Below are 25,681 nucleotides of genomic sequence, written 5' to 3'. Positions count from 1 at the left end.
CTTTGAAGCTCTGGTGTTTTTATAGACAGAAAATTGTCACTCGTGTAGCACTAAATTGTTCCTTTCCTGGTCTTTGGACAGATATAATACTTTGGTGTTGGAGAAGTTCAATTTTTGTGGGGAGAAGGTAGAAGCTTTTTTGTGGCAGATTATTTAAAATAAAATTTTAAAAAAGCTGATTGAAGTTGCTCAGGGGTTTGGAGTGTTAGAATTGTTTGCAGGGTGATGGGTAAAAGGGTGGGTGAGCTAGTTAAAGCTGAATGATGAAATTTTTATCATCTGAATACTGCTTCCATCTATGGTATTTTGTGTGAGGTTTTTAGCAATAGGTGTCTTATGAATACCTAAGAGAGGTCATATAATATATATAGTACATAAAGTCATGCATGTTCTGTTTAGTATGGCAATAACTGGAAGGTGATTGGTGATGGCTGCTATTTTTAGGGATGGCATGTCCCAAATAGTACTTCCTGAAAAATGCCACTGTCACCCAGACATTTAGAATAAATGTTTTCTCTTGCACAGGGACCTGGTGGATGAAGCTAAGAACTATCTGCTGTTGCCTCAAGAGCGGCCGCTGATGCAAGGACCAAGAACTCGACCACGCAAACCCATCCGTTGTGGAGAAGTGCTCTTTGCAGGTATATACAATGCCTGCAACTTTGGCTGTGAGATCCAAGTTTAAATGCTCTGTTTCAAAATTAATCCATATGGCCAACTCTAACTATCAGACCTTCAGAAATGACATTTTATGTTACCCATCCCACATTCACTTTCTTCTTGTCTTGCATTGTCTTTGGGCTTGTCTACACTTACCAGGGATCAAAGTGGCGATTGATGCATCAGCGGTCAATTTAGTGGGTCTAGTGAAGACCTGCTTAATCGACTGTAGATCGCTCTCCCGTCGACTCCTGAACTCCACCAGATTGAGAAGAGTAAGGGGAGTTGACAGGAGAGTGTCTCCTGTCGACATCGCATAGTGTGGACCCCGTGGTAAGTAGATCTAAGCTACGTCAATTTGAGTTACACTAGTCACATAACTTAAATTGCGTAGTTTAGATCGAATTTCCCCTGTAGTGTAGACAAGGCCTTTGTCTTGCAAAATGGGTTTCTGGTCTATAATTAGGGCTCCCAGGCACTGTGGTAGTACTCATAATAATACATGCTGAAACACTTGACTTTCAGTGGGACTTGTGCTCCTAAACTTACATAGGCACTTCTGAAAATCTCATCCTGTTTTCTTATTGACAGTCCTCTGAGTGAATAATTCTGATAGACTGTCTTCTTGTGATAGAAGCATCTGTGGGCAGAAGATGTAGATAGATTATTTGTTGTAGATACATACACAGTGTGTGAGTTTGATGTACTACCCTGACACTGTTTCTTGTGTTGATTCCCGCAGTGGGAGGCTGGTGTAGTGGGGACGCAATTTCCAGCGTGGAGCGCTATGACCCTCAAACCAATGAGTGGCGGATGGTGGCTTCCATGAGCAAAAGGCGCTGTGGAGTTGGAGTCAGTGTTCTGGATGACCTCCTGTATGCTGTGGGAGGCCATGATGGTTCTTCTTACCTTAACAGTGTAGAAAGGTAGGTCTCCAGCAGATCATTGCAGAGTTAACATGCATTCAAAACATGGTGCTATCTGTGATAAGGGTGTCCATTTTGCTGTCTGTGTTGATCGTATGCTGAACGGCTACACTTCCTGCGTCAGTACATAAGCTAATATGTGGCAGTGATTACTAGCCTTTTTGACATCTGTATCAATGTTATACTAAACTAAGACATCAGACATAGCAGGATGTAGCCTTGTATCCCTAACTTAATGGTAATCTTAGTCTGACCTCTGCTCTGAGCTCTCTATAAGGCATAGCCTTTGGCATGTAAAGGAGTAGGGAAATGAAGTGGAAGTGTGGGCCTGGCTGTAGTTTCTGATGAGCATGGCTTTTGCTAACTTCCTTACATATGCATTCCGACTGGCTTGTTTTTTTAGTGTTGCTCATGAAGGTGAGCCTGCAAGCATATATTTACTTGTAAGGTGTGGAAAACTATCCAGGTATTCTTATCTGGGCTTGGTAAATTGAGAAATTTGAACCTTGGAAATACATACAAGGGAGGAGGAATGGAGGTCAGAATTGGGCCTTTGAAACCTTCAGTGATTTAAAGTAAAATACAGTGGAACCAGCTTTTAGCGAAGTTAGTAACTTTTCCAAGAATGACTTCATGCTAAGATGAGGTTTTACTGCAACCAGAATTGCAGTTTGCACTACATAGTGCATTGGAACAATTCAGGACTTTCATCCTTCTTCTTTATAGTTTCCCTCTGAATTCAGGGTAAGCAAGTTCCACTGTACCACTAATCCCAAGACACAGGGAGTCAGAGATTTCCATAGATAAGCAGTTCAGACTTGAATTATTTGACACACTTTTTAGATATGACCCGAAGACGAATCAGTGGAGCAGTGATGTGGCTCCCACCAGCACCTGCAGGACCAGTGTTGGAGTGGCAGTTCTCGGGGGATACCTGTATGCTGTTGGTGGCCAGGATGGCGTCTCTTGTCTCAACATTGTGGAAAGGTATTAAAAATAAGGAAGCGGAAGGGGAGGAGAAGGAAAGATCTTATAAGAAGATGCAGTTGGTGCACATGAGTTTGAAAGGAGGCAACAAATGCTGAGTGGGTTTGTTAGTGATTGTATTTGAAGGTGGATGTTTTTAGTTTAACCTGAATTCCAGCAAACAGCAACTGTCTGCCTAGCTGCCACAATGTGCATATCCTGAACCTCTTTCAGAGGCTAAAACCAGAACAGACGTGTTATGTGGAACTGTCAGAAATACTGCTCCCTACAGATTCCTTTGGTTGCTTGGTGCAGCTCCCAAGGGAATCAGGGCCTGATGTGTATATTTGAAAGCTCAACTGGTCTCTGCTTTTTCTTGTGGCAGGTATGATCCAAAAGAAAACAAATGGACTCGGGTGGCTTCCATGAGCACCAGGCGCTTAGGAGTGGCAGTGGCTGTGTTAGGGGGCTTTCTGTATGCTGTGGGAGGCTCCGATGGGACGTCGCCTCTCAATACAGGTATGTCACTTCTCCATACTGCACTGCAACTAGTATCTTCTATGGTCCCGTTCTTTTACCCATAAGCCTTCCCCAGACAGCTGGTAAATATTTTGTGGTCTGTTTTCTGAGTGAGTTCCTCACCTGAAGTTGATTTTACTGTACATTAGTACTGTCCCCATCCTCTTAAACCACTGATAGCTGGTTATATGTTTGTGTGTCTGCTTATCACTAGGATGTTGCAATAGGCAGTTACTTTGTGCATTTTCTTAGCATTTGCCTACCAAGAGCCAGTGCATCATCTCTGCAATATCTCTGGCCTTCACTGGCTTGGGCAACAGGATACTTACTGGAGGTCACTCTGTCACAAGTGTAGATGGCAGTACAGACCAGTTGTAGCTTCACCAGATTGTCATTCTTCAGCTGAGGTGCAATAAATGACTGAACATCTGGCATTCCTGTCTTTGTTAGACTGGGGTTGGGGAGAGGAGGAGGAATAGCAAGCCTTCTAGAGAAAGCAGGGAGAAGCAGTGTGGATGGTGACAAACTGACACAATGTGTTTCTGGTGTGGGGAGGAAATGTTGTGTCTTCACAGTCTGATCCATGTTATGGCTACAAGCACAGAGTCACTAATAGAAGGGCATTAGATGATGTCCAAAGATTTGTAATTTGACTTTCTCCACAGTGGAGCGCTACAATCCCCAAGAGAACCGCTGGCACACGATAGCTCCCATGGGGACTAGACGGAAGCACCTGGGCTGTGCAGTATACCAGGACATGATCTATGCTGTGGGAGGCCGAGATGATACCACAGAGCTCAGCAGTGCCGAGAGATACAACCCCAGAACCAACCAGTGGTCTCCTGTGGTGGCCATGACATCACGGCGTAGCGGCGTGAGTTCTGCTTCATTTGCCAGCTTGTGCTGTGCATAGCTATTTAGCTGTAGCATAGGGAGGGCTCTGTTCTTTTCTTGCTTCTTTCACTTTTCCTGCATCTTAATCCCCTTCTAAGAGGGAAATGTTTGTAAAAAGGCAAAGCACATTGCCCAGAAGGAAGTACAAGGTGTAGCAATATTAGCTTCCTATGCTGCAAGGGGTGAGTGGGTGATGATGACAACTTTTTAATACAACTGAGAAGGGGAAATTTTTTTAGGCTGCTTTTTTCCATAAGAGTTTTGACAAATAGCACTGAGTCATGAGCACTTAATTCTGAAGCAGGGAATTCTTGAGTGTACTACTTCAGTAAGTAGCACCCCACCTCCCGCCCTCCCAATAACATCAGAAGCCATTAGAGGAAAGAACATGCCATTAAACACACAGGCCCTGTCCTATTGTGCACTTTGGAGGAGTTAGCAAACAGACTGGAGAGCTATCATGTTCATCTTGCCATCCAGACAAACTGGACTTTGTGATAAATGGTCACTTACACCAAAAATCACACCACATTCAGGTTGCTTGCTGTCCCAAGAAACCAGTCACTTACCTCTAGTCAGCTGGTACCCTAGATCTTACACCAAAGACAATGCCTGTAGCCATTCCTGTAATAAACTATCTAAAGGTTTATTAATTAGGAAAAAGGAATAAGAGAGTTATTTACAGGTTAAAGCAAGCAAACATATACACACAAATGACTTGCAATCTAAATCCTAAGAGTGATTGAATTGACACACCACTACAACTCTAAGTGTCTTTCAGGGCAGCCCCTGGGGAATCTCTGGCTTCAGTTTAGAGTCTCTGGCCCTTCAGAGTTCAAATAGCCAAAACATTGGAAAATTTTCCTGTGACTTTGTTTTATTTCCTTCATTCAGCTTCCAAGGCCACAGGATGAGCTTTCTAGCATGTAGCATTTCCTAGGTATGATAGGGCCATTAACCAATCCTTTGTATTGCAATGATCCTTGATGGCCTGTCTGATTTTGGTAGTCCTTCTGGATGGATGGGGAGAACGATTCCCATGGCTAAGTTCATAAATTCAGAGCAAACATTTTCAAAGTTATAAAGCAAAATGTACATATTTTCTTATAGCATGGAATACAGACATTATAAGTGTGATTAATGCATGCAGCAACTTACAAGCATTTCATAGAATCTAAACACTAAATACAGTCTTATAAGACTAATACCTGTTTTAAGCAAAACTAACATACAGGTGACCTGGTCTGGTCTCCAGCTACGAGGTTGTCAGTTCTTTGCTAATGCCTGCAGCCTGGGCAAGAGCTGGCATCTGGCCTGCCAGCATCACAATGAGGTCCTCAGAGCCTGGGGCTGGAGGATCTTACTGTTTGCTCTGGGATCAGTGTAGTACAACTCCGGTTGCTTATTGTGTGATGAAGGTCTTGTTCATTCTAACCCTTGCTGTTTTTACTCTCCCAGTCCCTAGGGGACGAACTTGAATGCATCATTTGTGCTATCTGATGAGCTGAACCAGTCTTGAGAGCAATGACATTTAAATCACTTGTAAAACCAACATACTGCCGATGAGAGTCCAACACAATTGCCAATGCACCAAGCAGGAAAACACATTTTTTGTCTTCTCTGACAGGGTGGGAAAGCTCTAATCTTCTTTTCTTTTCGGTTAACTCTACTCAGCATCCCAGGGAAGTAGCCATGTGTTTTGAGGGAATCTGTACTGAAATGTTCTAGTTGAATACAATTTTATGCTAGGTTTTATGAATCTGTATTTTAACAGAAATACTAAAATACAAATGTCCCTTCTCTACCCCTACTGCCTCCAGGAATGTGTGTGCTGTGTACTGACATCTTCCCAAGGCTTGACTGCTGATTAATGAATGGTCTTTATTGAAGTGTTTTTCTTATGAGACAAGCCTTCAGGACCTGCAATGAAGCATGAATAATGTCTGGGGGGGGGGTTGTTTTCTAGGTTGGCCTTGCAGTAGTGAATGGACAGCTAATGGCAGTGGGAGGCTTTGATGGCACAACGTACTTGAAGACCATTGAAGTGTTTGATCCTGATGCTAACACATGGAGGTAACCTTTAAATTAATGAAACAGTGACATTGCAAACCTTAGGCACACCTGCTTAAATTATGCTTATGACTAGAGCCTTCCCAGCAGAGTGGAGATGTGTTGTGCCTCATCTTACTGGAAGTCTGGTTGATGGAGGTGGCCACTGTAACCCTTTGTGTGACTTGGCTGGTTTGTTTGAAAGTGAAACCAACAGAGGGAGCAGGCAATGTGATTCAGCATGTCACATGACTAACTTCCCATTTCCAATGTGAGAGAGAGAATCCCTTTCTGAATAACTGAGAGGTGGAGAAACTATGTTTCGCTGCCACCCATATGCGCCTGGAATGTGTTTCAGAATAGAAAGGAAATAGACATTTACCACTCATAATGCTCTCACTTTAGTGCTGATAGACTGTATCAGTAGCAGTGAAGTCTCACTACACAGCCATTTCCTAAAGAGAGGTAGCAAACCTCTACATAAGTGTTGGGCTTTCACCAAAATAATCCATATCAGAATGGTCTGTAGTGCTGCTGTGTTCCAATATGTGTCATGCCCATTGCTCCCCCATACATCTGACCAGAGGAGTAACAGCCATTTTGGAAATAGCTCCCTGTGATGAGGGCCTGCAGCTTCCTTTTTCAAAACTGTAGTAGCTGTGCTTGAACTCCCCTCTACTATCTTCATTTTGAATATGATAGAGGTAATTCTACTATAGTGCCTTATACTTAAGGACCCCAAAGACCTTTGCCCACTTTAGTGAATTAAGCCTCACAACACCATTAGGAAGTAGGGAAGTGTTGATTTGCCATCATACAGCTGGGGAAACTGAGGTCCAGAGAAGGTGAGTGACTTAGTCAGTTATACGGTGAGCCATTGGCACACACTGTTTTAGAACCTAGACCTCCTAATCTCAAATACTGTGCTTTGGCACTTTTTTGGTAGACTAATCTGGAGATCTCTGTGTGTACATGTGTTTGTACATACATGTGTATGTACACATGCATTGAGCCATGTCTGCTCAGTTTACCAACAAAAATAAACATGTACCTTAGCTGTGGTAGCTTTAAAGATACAGAAAGCAGAACAGAATACAGTGCGCTCCTTTGGCGCTATCTAGGCTTCACAGTGCTATGCTCTGATTCCAGAATCTCTCTAGATGGGGATCTATTGTATGAAGCAGAGTAGTTTGAGTATATGGAGTTCTGTTAAATCTGCAGGGCTAGCAGTTAGAAAAATCTTGTTTTGACCTTTAAACTAAGCAGGTCTGATATGAAACCACTGGTGGGAAATATGTTTTGAACAGAGAGAGGCTGTTTTTCCAGAATCACTTTTCTGATGATAACTGCACTTGAAAACAACTGTTCGTACGTTAATCTAATCAGTGTAGAGTTTCAGACTCCTATTTATATCCTTGAAAGGGATTTGATGCTTTAGAAATCTGTCAGAGTGCAGGGAATAGGAAGAAATTAATGTCCTTGACCTATTGAGCTGGCCTGAACTAGTATATTACCCTTTCATGCTGAGATTTTCCTATGTAGTGTAGGAGGCACTTTTCTCAGTTAAGCACTTTTGTGTGGTGATGCCTCAGCTCAGAAAGCCAGCCCAGTGGGGAGCAGTATATACTTAATATTCCTGAGGAAATTTTGCACCAAAAAGTTAAAAACCCGGTGCCAAAAAAATATTCTGCACACATTTTAAAATTCTGCAAAATTCTACAAATTTTGTCAATAAATAAATGTGGAGGCTCCAGCATTGCAATGGAGAGCACAGACCACAGGCTGCACAGAGGTGGGAGATCACCTCCAGCCATCTCCCCAACCCCACCCCACTGACACAGACTTGATGCAGAGGCAGCACCCAACTGTGACACGGCGCAAGGGCTGGGCTTGCCACAGAAAGACCCTGGGGCTCTGCCCCTCCTCACCAGGCACACCGGGTGTGGGCAGTCAGGCTCAGCCCAGCAGGATCCAAGTGTAAGGGGGGATCCAGGTGTGGGATGAGAGGGTTCTGTGTGAGGCAATCTGGGTATGGGTGGCTCAGTGGCAGGTCTGGCTGCAGGGGGATTTTGGATGCACAGGGGCTCGTTCCAGGTGCAAGGGCAATGGGACTCTGCAGGGGGTCCAAATGAAGGTGGTTGGGGCGCAACAGGGGAATCTGTGTGAGGGGGGATGGAGCTTAGCATGGGGGTCCAGGTGCTGGTGGGGTGGGGGTCTGGGTGCAGGGGGCTTGTCAGGGTGGGGATTGGAGTGTGGGGGACTCACCGGGGGGGTGGTCTGGGTGAAGGGGTTGAGGTTCAGTGCGGGGGGTCTGAGGAGGCTCAGCGGGGTGGGGGTTCAGGTATGTGGGGGTCTGGATATGCAGGGGTCTGGGTAGACAGCAGAGGAGTTCCCCCTACAGTGACCCCTTCCCCCACTGATGAGGAGCAATGGAGGGAGGGTGTGGAGCTTCCTGCAGACAGCAGAGGTTTCTGGGGGTGGGTCTGACCTGGCCCAGGCCGCTCCTTTCAGGGGAAGAGCAAGTCCCATCTGCCCCAGCCCAACCAGAACTAGCAGCTGAGCCCGGTGCAGGGTAGGAGCCACCAGCCCGGGCATCCCCAGCCCCGCCTTCCCCGCACCCCTACATCCCATGCAGTGATTTAACTCTCTGCCATCTGCCCAAAACAATGCGTCCGCATTGCTGGGGTGAGGCGAATGACCACTCTTGCAGCTTCCCTTTGCTTCCCCTTCAGAAAGTCCTTTTTCTGTAAGGAAGTAAAGAAATCTGTGGGGGACATGAATTCTGTGCCTGCACAGTGGTGCACAATTCCTCCAGGAGTAACTTAATTCTGCCTTTTAACTGAATGGTGACAGCCACTCTCCCTGGCAGGAGTGGTAGGACATATAGTATGGAGAGCTAGCCAAAGCATGTGTTTGTAGCTAATATAGGTAGCTATTGAGGATACTAGCTTATTTGTTACCGGCACTGAATTGAATAAAGCTGGTGATGTCACCTATCATCTTCCCTCTCTTTATTGGCTGTGGTTCTTCTTGCTGTGTGAAATTTTTCTCCTATGTGTGGAGCACCACTGGGAAATCCTTGATATGCAATCTGGGGTTAGTGGGTGGCATTGGTGACAGTTACTGAAAGAACTCCACTGTCCTATTTCTTCCAGCAGATTGTAACTGCGTCAGCACATAGAGGAATATGCAGCTGAAGCAGGAAATGAGAGCTGATAGGCATCAGATTTCCATATGAAATGTGGTCACTGTTTCGGTATCATAGCATGGAGAGAACAGATGATGTTTGAAATGCATTATACATTGGTCTGCTCAGCTGTGCGTAGTATAAAGCAGATATGAATCTGAAATTAGCTGTGCACCATGTAGAAGATTTACCCACTGCTTCAGGGTTGCCCAAAGCATAGCCAGAGGGCCAAATGCAACCCACAGAGTTGCTGCTCTCTCTTCCTGTAACTACACAGGAGCAGAAAGGAAATTCAGTGCAGTTTTCTGATGCTGGAAGACGCAAAGCAAAATAAATTTGCTGTCCGCCTCAAGGGTGATACATATGTGAGCAAATATGGCTATTTACTTTAGATGTGTGTTTGTATAGATTGGGGATCCCTGCCTTACTCATCAGACAGCTTAATCACAGGCATCACATGAAGTGGAGACCAACAATTGTGCTGAACGATACATGCTCCCTACGGAGGCTGTTTCATGCTTTTATCAGAGGAGACAGTGCATTAAGAGCCTAAGCAGTATGACCAACAACAACTTGTCTTTGCAGGTTGTACGGCGGAATGAACTATCGTCGGCTGGGAGGTGGTGTAGGCGTTATCAAAATGACACATTGTGAATCCCATATATGGTAAGCGTCTAATGGAGGGAAAGCCCTTGGTTCTCAATCCTAAACAAACTGAAGAGACTTACTGACTCTGGAGCTCTGTGCGGCTCTAGTAAAATACAGATCCACCTTAATTCTTTGCTGGTGCCTCTTTCTATGGAATTATAAATAAAATGACTTTTTTGAGCGCACATCCAATGGGAGACCACCATGTCAGACTCCAAGAACCACCTACTACAACTAGAAGCTTTGCTTATGTCCATATTTTTTCTAAACAGTCTCTTGGTTTTTGAATAAACTGAACTGTAAAAGTAACTCTAGCATAAACAATGACCTGGGACTGCAAGCTATGCCAGGAGTCTGGCAAAGAGGAGGGCCTCTCCTCCTCCAGCAGTGGAAGTGGCATCCATGCAGTGGGTGAAAGAGGAAAGTGATACTGAAAATAGTGCTTTTGCCTTATTTACAGAGAGCTTCATTTAAAAAAAAAAATGTACTTGACCAGAAAGGTGCCACCTTTGCACAGAAGCTTTTCTGAGTGCAGAGTATATTTATTTTTTCATTTAATTTGTATCATGTATTTTCTTTGTATCACTCACAGTGAAAGATTCCATCTCTTAATTTTTTGAGATTGAGTTCTGACAGGCTGATGGTTGGGGCAGAGCTACATCCTGTGATACTTCTAGATGCTGCTGTGCCAAGCCACTTGGGCCTCTTAGAGCACAGGAGCTGTGAAGATTAGTGCCCTGAGTGTCTGGTCGGTTTTTTGGGCAATGAGAAGCAGGACTGGAACTCCCATCTCTTTGCTGAATTACTGATGCTCAAAAAGGTGGTTGGGGATGAAAGGTGAAAAATAGCTAGACTCCAAAATTATGCATTTTTCCGTGTGTAGTACAAAGGTTCAGGATCTCTGTCTTTCCTGTATGTGAACCTTATGAGAGCACTTATTGCCATTATCAATTCTTGTCTCTGCTCACATGGGAACCACTTGTTATTTTTGGAGAATCTAGAAAGATATAGTTGCAATTTCCTAACACTCACCCCTATTGCAGACTTGAAATAGCTCCTGCTGAAAAATGCTCTGGTCAGAATCAGCTTAGCTCCCTACCCATCTCTCTCCTGTTTCTTTATAATTCATACTGGGGAACATTAGGATAAGGATCAGATGGTACCTCCCCTTAGTGAATTTTTATGCACTTCCTTATGTTGGCTTTAGAGCTGGAAAAGGTATGAGGCCTGCTTAATAGACTTCTGCAGGAGGTGGTGTGCAATTGCATTGTGAGTAATGGGGTATGTTTTAGCGAATGCAAAAGGCGTGGGGGCAGTCTGCCATCCAGCTTGAGCAAACAAGACAAGTTTGCTGTATTGTTAAGCTCCAGAATGAGAGAATGTCATGATGCAACCAAGGTAACTTTGTAGCATACCTACTAAATTAGAGATTTGAAAGGGTTGGAGAAATGTACCTCCTTGATATTAAAAGAGCAGTGCTAACATCTCAGTATGGTTTGGTTCCTATAACTCAGCACTTTAATGTGCTTGAGAATGTAGAAAAATAACACTATGCTAACAAAAATGGGTCATTAAACAAGACTTTAAAAAAAAAAAAAGCCCCTCAAAGGTTGGCATTCTTGTGTTTACATTTGAAGATCATTTGCACCTTTACAAGGAAAAACAAGTATTCTGTAAACAATTGTTTACATGTATCATTTATGCTTTTTTCTAGCATGAGTAACTTGTATAAATAGCAGTGTTACCTTAATAAATTTCTTTTATGCTGTTATTTATTGCTTGTTCTTTTTGTCTTAAGCAGCAGCAGGAGGAATAACTTATGGTTTAATTTTATGCTGATTTTGCTTCCTTTGATTTAAACAGAAGCAAGAACAGGTCCATTTCAACACCGCTAACAAAAGCAGGACACGCATGAAATTCTCATAAGCAGTTACCACTCTCCAGTTAAGTTAGAGAGGCTCATTGCTGCTCCAACTTTAGGATATAAACTGATCTGCAGATGGGAGTAAGGCAGAATTACTCTCCCCCTACCACACGGTATAGTATTTTTCAGTCGGGGTTTGACACCTTCCGGAAGCATTGGCCCAGTAAAGACAACATACTGGAATGAACAAATGGCTGGCTGAAACAGTTCCTAAGCAAAACTGACTTGTAGTTCTGCTGGGAGGCGGGGGGGAACGGTACATGCATTCTTTAACCTAGAAGTGGATTGTTCAGGACACAGCTATTTGTCTAGAGGGAAAGGTGGCCCTGATAACAGAAGCCCAATCTAGCCCTAGTGTAATTCTATCGATTTGCAGACAGGCATTTACTTTAGCACACTTTCCTAGAACTATGGTTATGTAACACTGAACATATGGAAACAAGTTATTTAGCAGGCGGTTGTAAATTAAATACCATTTTCAAAAGTGGAAGGTGGCTGTAGATCACAGGTACGCCGTATTGATCTTTCTTTCAGTGCTTCTTTGTCAAAGCTCGAGTGAATGTGGGCTAGTGTTAAATTTTTGTATTAAATTCAATATATTTATTTCAGATCTTATAATGACCATGCAAACAAGACAGGGATTTTGGTATCGGAGGTGAGAGAGACATACAGTTCTGGGATAAATATAGTAGTTGGATCTTTCTCCTAAACTGATCACCAGTGCAAGTCAAGTGAATTTCAGAATAAAGCTCCTCAAGCTGCCAATCTTTATATCAGTTTTCAGTCTCTTGCCAAACACAAGGCCTAGAATGTACATTTTTTTTTTAAATGAAAACATAAGCCAAGATTTTAAAAAATGGGACTATGAAACTATGCTCTGGGGGGAAAAAAAAATCAATATTTAGGTACCTTTAATCCAACAGCAGCCATGGATCAGTGGGAACTGGTGAGTGCTCAGCACTTCTGAAAGTCAGGCCACATAAGCACCTGCCTGCTAGTTGTATTATAGAAGTACCTAGGAGCCTAGTCATAGCCAGTGTGCTGTACCACAAAGTACTTAAATATAGACAAATTCAAGACTAGGTGAGGTGGTCTTACTGCCCGCATAGATTGCGGCAGGTAAAATGCAGCTTGAGCAAAAGTCTGTTTTCACATTGATTCAGAGCCAGTACATTCAACAGCAAAGTCAAGTAAGAGTGAAAGAGATTGACACTCTGTCAGTGAAGCTAAAGTCAAGTAAAAGGAGGAGAAAAAAAACTCTCTCTATGTACTTGCGGTGTGTGTGGGGTGGGGGAAATCTCATTTTACCTTAACACTTTAATTTGTACATTTCAAACAGCTATATTAAATGTAGCCAGTATCCTAATTTGTAGTTAAGGAAACAGGCATCAAGGTTAAGTGATTTGCTTAGGTCACTAGTAGCAGAGCTGGAAACAGGAGGCTTTTCCTTCAAAAGGTTCTGATACCAAGGCCATACTGATTCTTCTGAATATCTCACTGTTCACTCAACAAACATAGGGGAATGCTTTTGAACCTTGCAGAAATTAATCCCGACAGGCTTTTCTGCCCTATATTACATACACCACCCTCCTGCACTACTGTGTTAGCATCTAGGCCAGTGGTTCTCAACTTATTTACCATTGTGGGCCACTTATGCAGCTCTCTCTGTGTTATGTGAGCCACATCCATACTATATACTACCTGTATGGCCCTAAGGATGTCACATGGGTTGCAGCTGTGTGCTGATTGAGAACCACTGATCTAGGCTATGGAGCAGGAGCAGTGTTCTATCTCATGCCTGACCCTTTAAATGATACTTGAATCATTACAAAATGTTACTTTATTGATGTGACCTTTTTATTATAGCAAAATGTGCAACTATTTTATTTTCCTCTGATGGCCCTCTTTGCTTCATTACCCATTGTGGATTTCAGTCCAGGAACCAATGAGGTCAAATGAAACTAATATGCTTTCACTTGGTGGACTGGAGTTTTGTGAGGCTAAAAAAATCTGCAGGAAAGCCAGCTTTCTGCAGTCAATGTCTCTCAGACATGAATCTACTGCAGATGGACTTAATGTGGTCCAAGCAGAGCATCTATAAGAAGTTTTTTAGGACAGCAGGTATAGAGTACAAGGTTTCATTGTATCTGTGAGATCGCCAGCTCTGTCAGCAGTGTCAACACTCCTATTAGGTGCTTGCTATGTAAGATCTGCAAAAAAACAAACAAACCCCAAAACATTAGTTGTAGTCTGAACAGAAATACAATAAGCTATTTAAGTCACTGATGGCTGTTGTCAATGTGTGTTCTACACATTTAAACAGAGGGGAGTGAAGGATTTGCACTATGGCTTAATCTCATCACCATGCTACTTTCCCTGTTTCTTTGCAGGACTCCTCCCGTTGGGTGTACATGAAGCCTAGCGTCCTATCTCCTCCTCCTCCTCCATGGGCCCTTCTGATCTTCACTCCCATCGTGGGAAAAGATCAGCAGCTCAAGGGACACTCTGCTCCCACCTCCTCTTTGAAAGAGGGAGAGAGAAGTCCCAGCCACACTGTCCCCTCACTTCTCCTTCCTCTCCTTGGAAGAAGCACCAACAATTGGCCACTCTGCTCTTCCACCCTCCTGCCAACTCACTTTAGCAATATCTGATGATCCTGCAGAACTCTTCGATATTCTGGCCTGACAAGTTATTATTGAACACTTATATTGCTGTAGTGCCTAAGGATCATAACCAGGTTGGGTCACATTGTGTTGAGAACTATACAGATTAGCATTACCTGCCCTAAAGAGTTCACATTCTAAAAAAATCTCCTGTGCATTTTCCTACCCACTAAATGAGGCAGGGCTCCTATAGTCAATGGTTAAATAGGCCAAGCAGCCATGAAATGAGAAAGATACTTCTTAAGATTGGCAGCACCCATTTGGCAGCTTCCACATTTAAAACCTATTTCTTTAGCTATGTTGCTAGCACTTCAGATTACAAATGACTCAATTTGTAGTTGTTTTTTTTTAACTTTTCATTTCCCAGCATGGACAGTGAAAATACACTAGTCGTTACCATGTTATATCTGAATCCCAACATTGTGCTAGCACCTAAATAAGGCTAAGATTTTGTCACGGATATTTTTAGTAAAAATCACAGACAGGTCACGGCCAATGAAGAAAAATTCAAGGAAGCCTGTGACCTGTCCATGACCTTTACGAAAAATATCCATGACAAAATGGGCAGCTCAGCTGGGGGGTCCCCACACCACCTGCAGCAGCTGGGCAGTTGCAGGGGCCCATGCTGAGCTCTGGGGGCCCCTGCCACCCAGGAGCTGCAGGGTATCCCCATCACCTGGGGTAGGGGGACCCTGCAGCTCCCTGCTCCTGGGGCTAAAGTCACGGATTCCATGACTTCTGTGAACTCTGTGAAAAAATCGTAGCCTTACACACAAATACATGGGGATTTTCTTAACTTTTTTTTTTATGTATCAAAAAAGTCAATTGTAGTTTCTATTGGCTGTAGGTTTTGTATAAGTTTGGGATTTTTAAATGCAAATTTTAGCCAAAAGCTGTCTTTGTTCTGTGCTTGTACAGCACCCAACACAATGACTGGGGGTTCGCCACCATACAAAATGTTGACTGCACAACTGTCAGATGTGCTGTGGAACACACTAGAAACTAGTTATGTCTGGCAGAGGCTGAAATTTTAATTTTTTTTTTTTTTAGGGGGAAATCAGTTAAAGAGAATCAAGTAGCTCCAGCTTTAGGGGCAGCTCTTTCTGGCCAGGTAGCCCTATTTTAATTATACTAGCTAGAACAGTGTTAATCAGAACCTCATAGTTGGAATTCAATTTAGTACCTTTATATTCCCATCACAGTGTGCTGAAGCTATAGTTGTAGAGACTTTCACCAGTCTTGTGGCTGACAAGTGGATCTTAAAGTGTCTATGGAAGTGAGAGTAAAGGCAGTCCATAAATAAATTCACTTCTTCTTGAGTAACCTCCCCAGGAGTTTTTTGCACTGTGTCCCATAAGGCTTTTGCATCTTCAGGGTGTATGGCATAGGAAATGTCCAGAGACTGGGGAATGCAGGGCACAGAGAAAACAAGTTCTGTTGCAGCCATATGACTGTCCACTTTGCACCCAGTCCACATAGCAGCCATCCAGGCAAGATTGAGTGGGCTGATGGTTAAACGACTGAAATAACAGTCAAAGGTCTTCTGAAACCAACTGCCAACTATGGCTGTGTAACTCTCTGCCCCATTTGCAAGGAACAAAGATAAACAGGTAAAATCCTCTGGTACACTCTCCAAAAGATCATCTCCAGATATACAGCAGAACCAGCCTGACCAGACCACTTTGTCTTCTGCATTTTCAAATGGGAGCTGAGATCTTGATGCAATCTAAAATTAAAAATGTCTGCATTAAATCTCCAAGTTCTAGAGTGCATTTGACAGTTCTTAGCCAGAGCAAAATGGATTCTAATAAGAATTGCTAAAGCACAAGAATTTTCCCCTGATAACCCATTTTAATAGCAAGAGATCAGAGGGAGTCAGCTGAAAATCAGTGGCTTGATTTTCAGAGGTGCTATATGGCGTTGGTGCCCAATTTTTTATTTATTTTTTTTGGCCCAGCCAGAACCCTGTTTTGACACTGCACTGCACTGGTTTCTGTGCCATTATACCACTTTAGATAGCTTGACTGTTTAAAGACAGTTTTTGCAATTCATCTATTATGCCTATAGAGGACCTGGCTCCTCCCACTGAAGTCAGTCAAAGTGTTGCCATTTACTTCAATGGAAACAGAAGCAACCCTTAAGTCTACATTAGTGCTGCTTAATGAAGCATTTGCATTGTGCATTAATTTTCCTACAATAATTGCAGTACAAAATGTTGCACTTCAATAGCATCTTTCCTCTAAGGACCTCAGAGTGTTAATAGGCCTTAACTATGGCAGAGAAGTAGCATTACATCCATTTTACCAATGAAATTAAATGACCTGTGCAAGATCCTACATCAAGCTGAAGAACGTCAACTCCTACTTCTGTGCTCTAACTATAACAAAGATTAGTTCCCAAGTCTATGTTTGATGGATCGACAGTTTATGAAGAGGTCCACAAGGGTGTTAAAAACAGAGAAGAACCATATTGGTTAAAAGCAATGGGATGCAAAAAACGTTCAAATCACAGGATACATGAAAATTACTATACTAGCAGCCATAAATATTTCAACATGTTACAGGGAGGCAGTTCAGAAGTGTTAAGACACCCCACTGCTATCAACATGCTAGCTGCAGCCCTTACCTGGACAAGGATTGCAACCTGGTCTTGATCCGTACCTTTGAGTCCTGAAAGGGTGGACAAAGTCACTTTGATACCAAGATCATTGCCCACTTCTACAGCAAGTCCTTTCTGCTTTTCAGCAGCAACAAAGGCACTCAGAAGTCTAGAATACTCCTTCAGATTACCATAAGAGAATTTGTACATGGGGGTCACACTATACAAGGTCCATTGTTTGCGTAGAAGGAATGCTATCTTCTGAGGATCTGCATTTTCCTGGAATCAAGAGAACAGTATTCAGTTTTCTAGGCCTGCCCACAATTTATGTAATGAAATTGAAGAAACACTTGTACACTGCATCAAATATACAGGCTAATCAGTTGTGTTTATTCTATTAGCTATTTTTCCTAATTTGTCAGCATTTCTTTACTGTAATGTATGTCTGTGAGCACTGCTGAAGGACTGAACATGACAATGATTTTTCTAATTAGAAAATAGAGGTGGAGGATACCAAAGTCATTGTCCTCTATCTTCCCAGCTATAGCATTCAGGCATTAAAGACTGGATTATAGTAGCAACGTTCTCCAGAATACAATCCTGGCTAATTTTTAAGAAAGTGAGTCCTAGCAACATCCACAGAATCTAAACTTTCATTTCAGAAAAGTTAAGTTTCTAGCTTTAGGGTTGCAAAGATACTCAGTTTAGGTTTGGAAGGCTGATAACGACACATTCAGTACTGCCTGTGTGCAGAAGACAGTTTGAGTGCCTCTGCTGCAGTTCATAGCTTTGCCAAGCTAAAGCACAGTTAAAACAGACCAGAGTTGTCAGTTTTCATCGCTGCTAGTGGACAGCAGTGGAACTGACAAAAATTAGCTTACTTTTACTTGCTGCAGTTTGAGTAAGCTGTGATCAATAAAAAGGGGCAGACAATGAAGATGTTCAAGGAGCCAATGGAAAGAATAGAGTAGCACACGCATGCCCGTCTTGCAGCATAAGGAAGGCAGAGGGAAAGATAGCATATGGGAGACTCTCCACCCACTGTAACAGCAGCTAGGAGGCTCCAAGACTGGTGTAGTCCAGAAGGGAAGCCCATGAAACAGACTGCTCCTCTTTTCCATCAGCCAAAGGGGCCTTGGAAGAAAGCTTTAAATTTAATCACATGCCAGAACAATCAGGCAAAGCCTGAGACTAAATGCGCGAGTCCCCAAACAGGGTCCAGAAATAGCAGCTTAGTTGCTGTCCCAACACCCTTCCCTTTCCCAGTGGCTTGGCAAGGGAGAAGGAAAGATCTGCCTCCTCCCACCCTTCCCCCCAAACACTCCTTTACATCTGACTGGCTAGTAGTGTCAGTCATGTAGCTATTGGATGTTTGGGTGGACAGGGGTGCATATGCACATGAATGTGTGGGTGGGACGGGGGGGCAGGCATGGGAGAGATGGCAATATTGATAAGATGTTAGAAAACGTACAGCAAAGAGACTTGTTCAAGAATAGAGAAATGTACAATGTAAAATACAGTGAAGAAAACAGAGTGCACTATGCTGGAAAAGAAAGTAAAGAGAAAAACACTGAAGATAATGCAGAAAGATGTATACGATGATTATTACAGAAAAGACGATTAATTTATTACATATCTTGCGCTTTGGTTGTTTTAAAAAATTGTTAAAGACAGTCAGCAATATCACAAACAATACAGTACATAACTTGGATTCCTTTAAATTGCTGGGGAAATGGCTTATTCTTCAGGCCAGTAAATATCTGGTGAGTGCTTCATACTGTTTTGAATAACTTAAGTGAAAGGAGTTTCTCCGGTTTTCTTAAGTTATTTTACAGTATAGAAAAAGTCTCCCCACAAAGAGAATAAATTCCAGGAAGCTTTTTTTTTTTATTAGTTTTATTGCATTACTCCTAGTTCTACCATTCAGGTTTGACTTGAAACTAATTAGCAAAGTGCTTTACACATTTTAAAGCCCATTCCTTGCAGGAAATGCATGATGAATATCCAAACAATTGCAACACCGAAGAAAAGCCATTATATCAAAATATAAATTACTCTGAGAAATATAATTGACATCATTAGTGACTCAGCATACAGATCTATTCAACAATAGAATGATTAGATAAAGCTGTCAAATAAGATGTGACAGCTGATTTAAAATATGAATAGAGACATTTTCTTTAGTTATATTAAACTACTAAAAGCCCACCTGCAGTAAAGATGTTTGTGGAATTATTCTCCTAGTTGGGCTCTGACCAAAGAGGGTGTGTGTCCTGATGAATGTCAAACCTCTTGAGAAACGTGTAGTACTTGTAAAGTTGATTCCAGTCTCTGCAGTTTTTCTTCCTAAAGGGGTCATGCCTCCAGAATCAGGAGTATCCATATCCTGTGCATAGAAAGAGCCCAAAGATTGAAAACTTCCTATAGTCAGGGTGGAGTGATTTAAATTATTAATTTAAGTCAATTAAGTATTTGTAAATCATTGATTCTGATCACAGTGAGCCTTTGTAAAACTAATTCAAATTAATAAACTAAATTATAAATGTTTCTTTCTAATTCAAATGCCACTACTGGTAGAGTCTTTTATTTGATTTTTACAGAACTGCTATAGGCAAGAGACAAATATTGAAAATTAAGGTGGTGTTCCTGCAGACTCTTGAGCAAGTGCATAACTTTACTTACACGAAAGGAACTAATGTACTTAAAGTTTAGCTCAGACACTTGTGCACATGCTTAAGTTGTAGTTTTATTTAAAAAGATATTTTAATAGCATGAAATCGAACACTGAAGCAATTTTGTTTTGAACTGACAATGAAAAGTTTATTAGAGAGACTGCATACAATGAAAAGTTTAGACTTGCAATTGATTAACAGAGTTATTACGAATCATTTTATAAACAGGCCAAAATGTTCAAAAATGGGAGCCTAGAAAATTAAGCTTCTAAGCCCAGGCTTAATGGTGAAATTTTCAGAAGCACCCAAGTGACTTAGAAGCACAAATCTTATCGACTTCAAACTGCGAACCCTGATGGAGGAATATAACCTGGTTGAAGCATTCAGGTTTTTTTAGTCAAAGTTCAGCATATGGGAAGGTGGTGCTGGCTGTAAATATAACATTGGCTAGTTGCTTATTAAGATTGTTATAAGTAAGTCCCTGGGCTTTTTTCAGCATAAAGGAACATTTTAAATGAAAGAAACTTTTTAGTAGAAAGATATCTGCATAAAGTCTACTGAACTCTACTAAGAATTAGGAAACTAACAAAACAAATACAAAATATTCACCTTTGCAATTTGACTACAAAATGGGATGCAAGTAAAGAACTAGCAATATGCATATAAAAATATTTGATTTAAATTCAATAAATTGATCTTTTTTCAAAAATAACCATTTAAAAGTTAAAAATCGTGTTTTTATCCACCTTGGCCAAAGTAGAAATTGATAGTTTATTTTAATGTAAGAGCATTTCCCAGGATCTAAGTACTAGACACAGTCAAGAAATGGTAAAAGCTGTTCAGCATAGAAATCCTTGCTTTCTCCACAAACAGCAAGTAGGAACCACCACCTCAACAAGATTTAGCTGAATAAAATATACTGAGGTACACAATTGAACGATGATACTCTCACAGATCAAATACAACGTGAGGAACATAGCCACAGCCTAAGTGCCGTCTGTCACAAGCCGGTCCTGGCCCAGACTCCCAGTGTTGTTGGACGACACTGTTCTGTTCTGTGGGGATGGAATCTTCCACTGGAGAATTTCCAGGCAATAAACCCCTTCCCCCCTGGGCTTCTGGTCTGACAGTGGATCAAAATCAATGGCCCTGCTAGTACCAAACTTCTTCTGCTGGGGTAGAACAGTTGAACATTGATGGCCCTTCACTACTCTGCCACAGCTTCCCAAACATAAGGCAGGTCTACACTTAAAACACTATATCAGTGTAGCACTAAAGTGAAGATGCTCCTCTGCTGACAGGAGGGAACTCTCCCATAAGTGTACTTAATCCACCTCCCCAAGAGGGGGTAGCTATGTGGATGGGAGGAGTTCTCCCACTGACACAGCAGTGTCTACATGGGAGGTTAAGGTTGGTATAACTCAGTGTTTCTCAAATATGGCCACTGTGGCCACACCTTTTCTTGCAGCCACAGCCTCCTGGGCACGCAAAGCAGCAGCCCCTCCCCTGGGGCCACCAGTAGGGGCTGGTCTGTGTCCCCTTCAAGAGCCACAAACAGTGTAGGAGCAAGCAGCCAGCATGGGTTCCCCATGTTCCTGGGGGCAGTGGGGCTCGGGCTTCAGTCCTTCGGTGGTGGGCGGCAGTCTCTGGCCATGTAGCAGAAGGCTCCATCACCCAGCTGCAGGGCTTTGGACTCCCGCCCTTGTCTCACTCCTGGCACCCACTGACTCCTGTCACCCCTGAGCCCCCTACCCACCTCCCCATCCAGGGCTTAATTTGTTCCCCAGCGTGCCAGAGCTGAGTAAGTCTGCTGTGAAAAGTGATATTGTTAATGCCACTTTTCATAGGCTCCCAGCTAGCTAGCAAGTTTGCTGTGAAAAATTATATTAACAAATATACAAATGTCACTTTTCACAGTAGCAGACTTACTAGCTAGCAAGTCTTTAAAAAAAGCAACCAAAAAAGCAAAACATGTAAAGCACCTTATTTGTGTTTCTATTCTGTTTAGGTCCAGTAAAGAATAGAGACAACTGTACCTTATTATTGAGTCGGGGGGGGGGACACACCTACACAAATAAATGATGATGATCTGTACATGTATATGTGCATATTTATTTTTCCTAAAATTAATTAAGTATTTTTGGATTGTCAGAGTGGCCATCGGCAAGAGTTGGTGGCCACACTCTGAGACCACCCAAAAATTTGTAGTTATACCAGGGGTTCTCACAACATCATTCACACACCCCTGAGCAACGTAGTTATACTAACATAGGTCTGTAGTATAGACCTGGCCATAGATTCTTCATCTGGGGTATGTCTACTATACTACAAGCACCACAGCTGTAGCTACACCACTGTAGTGCAGACACTTAGGGCTTGGCTACACTTGCAAGTTAGAGTGCATTAGAGCCCCAGACACCCTAACGCACAACCCATCCATACTGGCAAGACACTTAGAGCGCCTGGACTCTGCAGCTGGAGCACTCCTGGTAATCCACCGCCACAAGACGCATAATGCTTGGTGTGCCTCGACTGAAATGCCCCAGCGTCAGTGTGAATGAGGTGTTGCATTACTGTGCTCTGATTGGCCTCCGGAAATGTCCCATAATCCCCTTAAGTCAAGTGGCCACTCTTGTCATTGTTTTGGAATCACTGCAGGAATGCGGATATGCCCTTTCAAAGCTCCATTTCTGACAACTGGCATGCTTATCTGTTCCGGAACAAAGCAACCATTAGTGTGGAATGCTGGGGGGAGGGGGTTGCTGCTCTCTGAACTTACAAGACAGCATGCTGACATGCTCTCAGCCCCCCCCAAAACCCACTCTCTCTCCCCTCACATACACACAACACACTTCCTGTCACACTCCACCCCACCTCACCCATTTGGAAAGCACATTGAAGCCACTTGCATGCTGGGATAGCTACCACAATGCACTGTTCTCTGTGGCCGTTGCAAGAGTTGCTAATGCAACCACGTCAGTGCGCTTGAATCTTACAGTGTGGACACACTGCAGTGCTTTCACTACTGTGGTCTCCGAGGGCTGGTTTAACTCACAGCGCTCTACATCTGCAAGTGTAGCCATGCCCTTACTACAGCTAGGAATGCAATTTTCCATCACTCTAGTAAATCCACTGGCCTAGCAGTATTTACTGTGGCGTTTAGATAGACTTAAATCTCTTTGGAGTGTGAATTATCTCACCCATAAGTGAAATCGCTTCAACCTCAATTTTAGATGTAGACCAGGGTGTCAAGTACCTGCTACAACAACAAATGCTCAAAGCCACATTGAAAGTTACATTCAGAAGGGAGGTTGAAATGTTCCCAAACCCAACATGGAATCCTAAGCTGACACAGACCTGTCCCCAAACTGTCACACCTTCAACCACCCTAGTAACGAAAAGTTTCCTACATAACTTCCCCCAACCTCCTTTTCCAATGTAGTGAATTCAGCTTAACGTTAACGCCTGTGAAAGATCTTGCAAACTAAGAACTATGCCCCCCCTCCCCCAGTCTGCCCTGGGCTGTAAGCTTGGGGGGAAGGGGGCTTTGTCCCCTTCGTGTCTGTTACAGGCCCAGCCCGCTAGTGGCAGTGGATATAGCGGGCTGCAGGGGGTAGATCTAACACAGCACATCGAGGGCGGCGGATGCTCCGCCGCTGCTCTTTGAACGCGTTCGCAGCTGGTTGCTCCAGGATGGGTGGGGCGGAGAGCCTGGTGCCTCCGCGGAGAGCCTGGTGCCTCCGCAGCGCGGGGCCGGGGCCGGGCCCTGTCATGCCGCACGGGGAGGACAGAGGGGGCCGCTAGGGGGTGGTGCTCCCGGGCGGCTCCCCAGTCACGATCTCCGGTGGAAGATCGGCCCCCCGCGCCAGGCAGCTCAGCGGTACGAGCAGCGCCCCGGCTCCTGCCGCCGGACGTGGGGAATACACCCTTCTCCGTACGTTAGACACAGGGCGGCGGGCCTGCCCCGCAGACACCGCGCTCTCACCTGCCGCCGCCACGGACTAGGCCGCCCCGATCGCCTCATCGCGGACTCGGCTCGCGCGCGCTCCGCCAAGATCGTTTGAATCCTCTTCCCGGCAGCCCGTGCGGCAGGAACACCGCACGCGCGTGAGCCTGAGCCAGGAATCCCGTCACGTGATGCAAATCTGCTCCGTCGCCATGTTTACTGCGGGCGTGGAAGTGCCACCCGCTTCCGTCCTAATCAAATATGATGACTGAATGCGACGGTGGCCGGATAGGGACAATTAGCGAGATTCGCGCTGTCGCGATTCCTGAGGTAGGACCGAGCCTGTGCGGAAAGAAAAGCGCGGGAGGGAGCGAAGGAGGGAGAGCAGCTGTATGGGGTGGGGACTCTAAACCTAGTCCTTGCGGGGCTGCCGCCAGCAGCAGGAAGAGGCTGGGGCTGAGGGCCGCCGGGGGGAGCGAACACTCCAGTGCGGGGCGGGGTCTGTGCTGGGCTCGGGAGCCCGGACGCCTGGGTTCTCTCCCGGCCGGCTACTCTCGGAAAGCCCCAGGTTCGCGGGCACCTTTCCTGCCCCGTAGCCGTTTGCGAACAACAGCGGGCCGCCTGTCACCGTAAAACGGGGAAAGGCCCCTGCTGGGAGCGCGAGAAGCGGCCCGAGGGACGCCCGCCCCCCGAGTTTGGGCCAGCGGGTGAACGGGCTGTGCTTAGGGGCAAATTACTGTCCCCGTCCGCCGCTTGCGGGCAATGGCCTGTCGGCCCTGCAGCCCGGCCGGTGCATTCCCGGGCCTCAGCCGCTGGGCTGGAAACGGGGCGGTCCCTCGTGGGGCCCCGTGACACGCCTGGGGCTGAGCCGGGCCCTAGAGCTGCCCCAGCTGCGGGGGTTGTGGTAATTACCGGGGGCGCAGATGGCACCGGACCTGCTGTGGTCTGGCCAACCCCACTATTTGTATCGCCTTAACGGCGGCCAGGGCTGCAGACAGGCTGGAGCCACTTAACTTCTCTACCCTCCAAAGTTTTGCCACTATGATCCTTAAAGTCATCAACGGTCCTGGTGGAGTCTCCATTGCTGGCAATTTTTAAATCAAGACGGGATGTTTTGCTAAAAGATCTGCTCTAGGAATTATTTTGGGGATGTTCTCTGGCTTTTGTTATGCACAGACTACTTGATCACAATGTTGCCTTCTGGGCTTGAATCGAGGAAAAAAGTCGCAAGCCCCTTCCCCATTGCAGATGCAGCTATATGAACTCTTTTATACCAGTATAGCTTTTTCCAGATCACCAAAGTGAAATACTCCATGTTAGTATAAAGTGCATTATACAAGTATAAGTACATCTACATTAGGGCTTTTATCAGCATAACTATATTTATCAGCATAACTATATTGGTAAAAATCACACCTATTACTGATATAGTTATGCTGGTAACATTTTAAAGTACATCAGGCTAAGTCTGTTTTAAATCTCACCTTTATTTATTTATTTATTTCCAAGTTTGTGGGTAGGTGCTCTTATTTTAGATTGAGTGTCCTATTTTGATATAGTGTAAAAAAAATAAGTTATATAAAAATAGGAGACCCTTTAACTGAAATAAGAGTGTTGTAAGCAAACATGCACTGGACTCAGTAGGTTTACACACACATCTTTAGTTAAACTGGGACAAGTTTGTATGTAGGCAAGGGCTGACTCTTTGCCGTGAAGAGTCTGATCATCTTTAGGGCATGTCTAGAATAGACAGTTTTTATACTTAATACTAATTTGAATTACATGGAGTTGGAAGCAAGAAGGTGGAGCCACTGCCATGTGACCTGACCTGCCTTCTTTCCAGACATCACCAGCAAGTGGTTTATAGACCTCCATTTGAGATCCTCTTTGATAATGGAAGATGCTATACACATACAAAATATTAATATTATACAGGCTTGAGGGAGAGAGGAACTAGTATGGATGACAGATGGGAAATAAAGGTGGAGTTTGTACATGTGATTATTATTTATATTACAGTATTGATGCC

The 25,681-nt window shown here is 43.9% G+C and overlaps 3 protein-coding genes across 6 annotated transcripts in view; 2 read left to right on the top strand and 1 right to left on the bottom strand.

Annotated features, from left to right (window-relative positions):
- KLHL20 (kelch like family member 20) overlaps positions 1-11,620 on the top strand; it is a 49,768-nt gene extending 38,148 nt beyond the window's left edge. Inside the window, exons 6-12 of the mRNA XM_045028264.1 lie at positions 526-641; positions 1,403-1,586; positions 2,430-2,573; positions 2,938-3,071; positions 3,737-3,945; positions 5,932-6,038; positions 9,787-11,620. Coding sequence (XP_044884199.1) covers positions 526-641; positions 1,403-1,586; positions 2,430-2,573; positions 2,938-3,071; positions 3,737-3,945; positions 5,932-6,038; positions 9,787-9,871 — 979 coding nt within the window. The 3' untranslated portion in view covers positions 9,872-11,620. The remainder of the gene's footprint in view (positions 1-525; positions 642-1,402; positions 1,587-2,429; positions 2,574-2,937; positions 3,072-3,736; positions 3,946-5,931; positions 6,039-9,786) is intronic.
- A 183-nt stretch (positions 11,621-11,803) lies between these two features.
- CENPL (centromere protein L) lies at positions 11,804-24,491 on the bottom strand. Of its 2 annotated transcripts, XM_045028266.1 has the most exons (6): positions 23,692-24,491; positions 19,244-19,420; positions 17,226-17,313; positions 17,062-17,105; positions 15,620-16,162; positions 11,804-13,983 (listed from the first exon to the last, which is right to left on the bottom strand). In XM_045028266.1, the coding sequence occupies exons 1-6, from the start codon at positions 23,728-23,730 to the stop codon at positions 13,912-13,914; spliced, it is 963 nt and encodes a 320-aa protein (XP_044884201.1). In that variant the 5' UTR covers positions 23,731-24,491; the 3' UTR covers positions 11,804-13,911. The 2 variants fall into 2 exon arrangements, with proteins under 2 accessions (XP_044884201.1, XP_044884200.1); XM_045028265.1 differs by having other exon boundaries at positions 11,808-13,983; positions 17,062-17,313; positions 23,692-24,490.
- DARS2 (aspartyl-tRNA synthetase 2, mitochondrial) overlaps positions 23,817-25,681 on the top strand; it is a 39,270-nt gene continuing 37,405 nt past the window's right edge. The window contains exon 1 of one of the 3 annotated variants that reach the window (XM_045028261.1): positions 23,817-23,982. The gene's annotated coding sequence lies outside the window, so the exon portion shown is untranslated. The other 2 variants (XM_045028263.1, XM_045028262.1) reach the window with 2 other exon arrangements.

This window comes from Mauremys mutica, chromosome 8 (genome assembly GCF_020497125.1).
Source record: "Mauremys mutica isolate MM-2020 ecotype Southern chromosome 8, ASM2049712v1, whole genome shotgun sequence".
Classification (NCBI taxonomy): domain Eukaryota; kingdom Metazoa; phylum Chordata; order Testudines; family Geoemydidae; genus Mauremys; species Mauremys mutica.
This window is presented reverse-complemented; position numbering and strand designations above follow the sequence as displayed.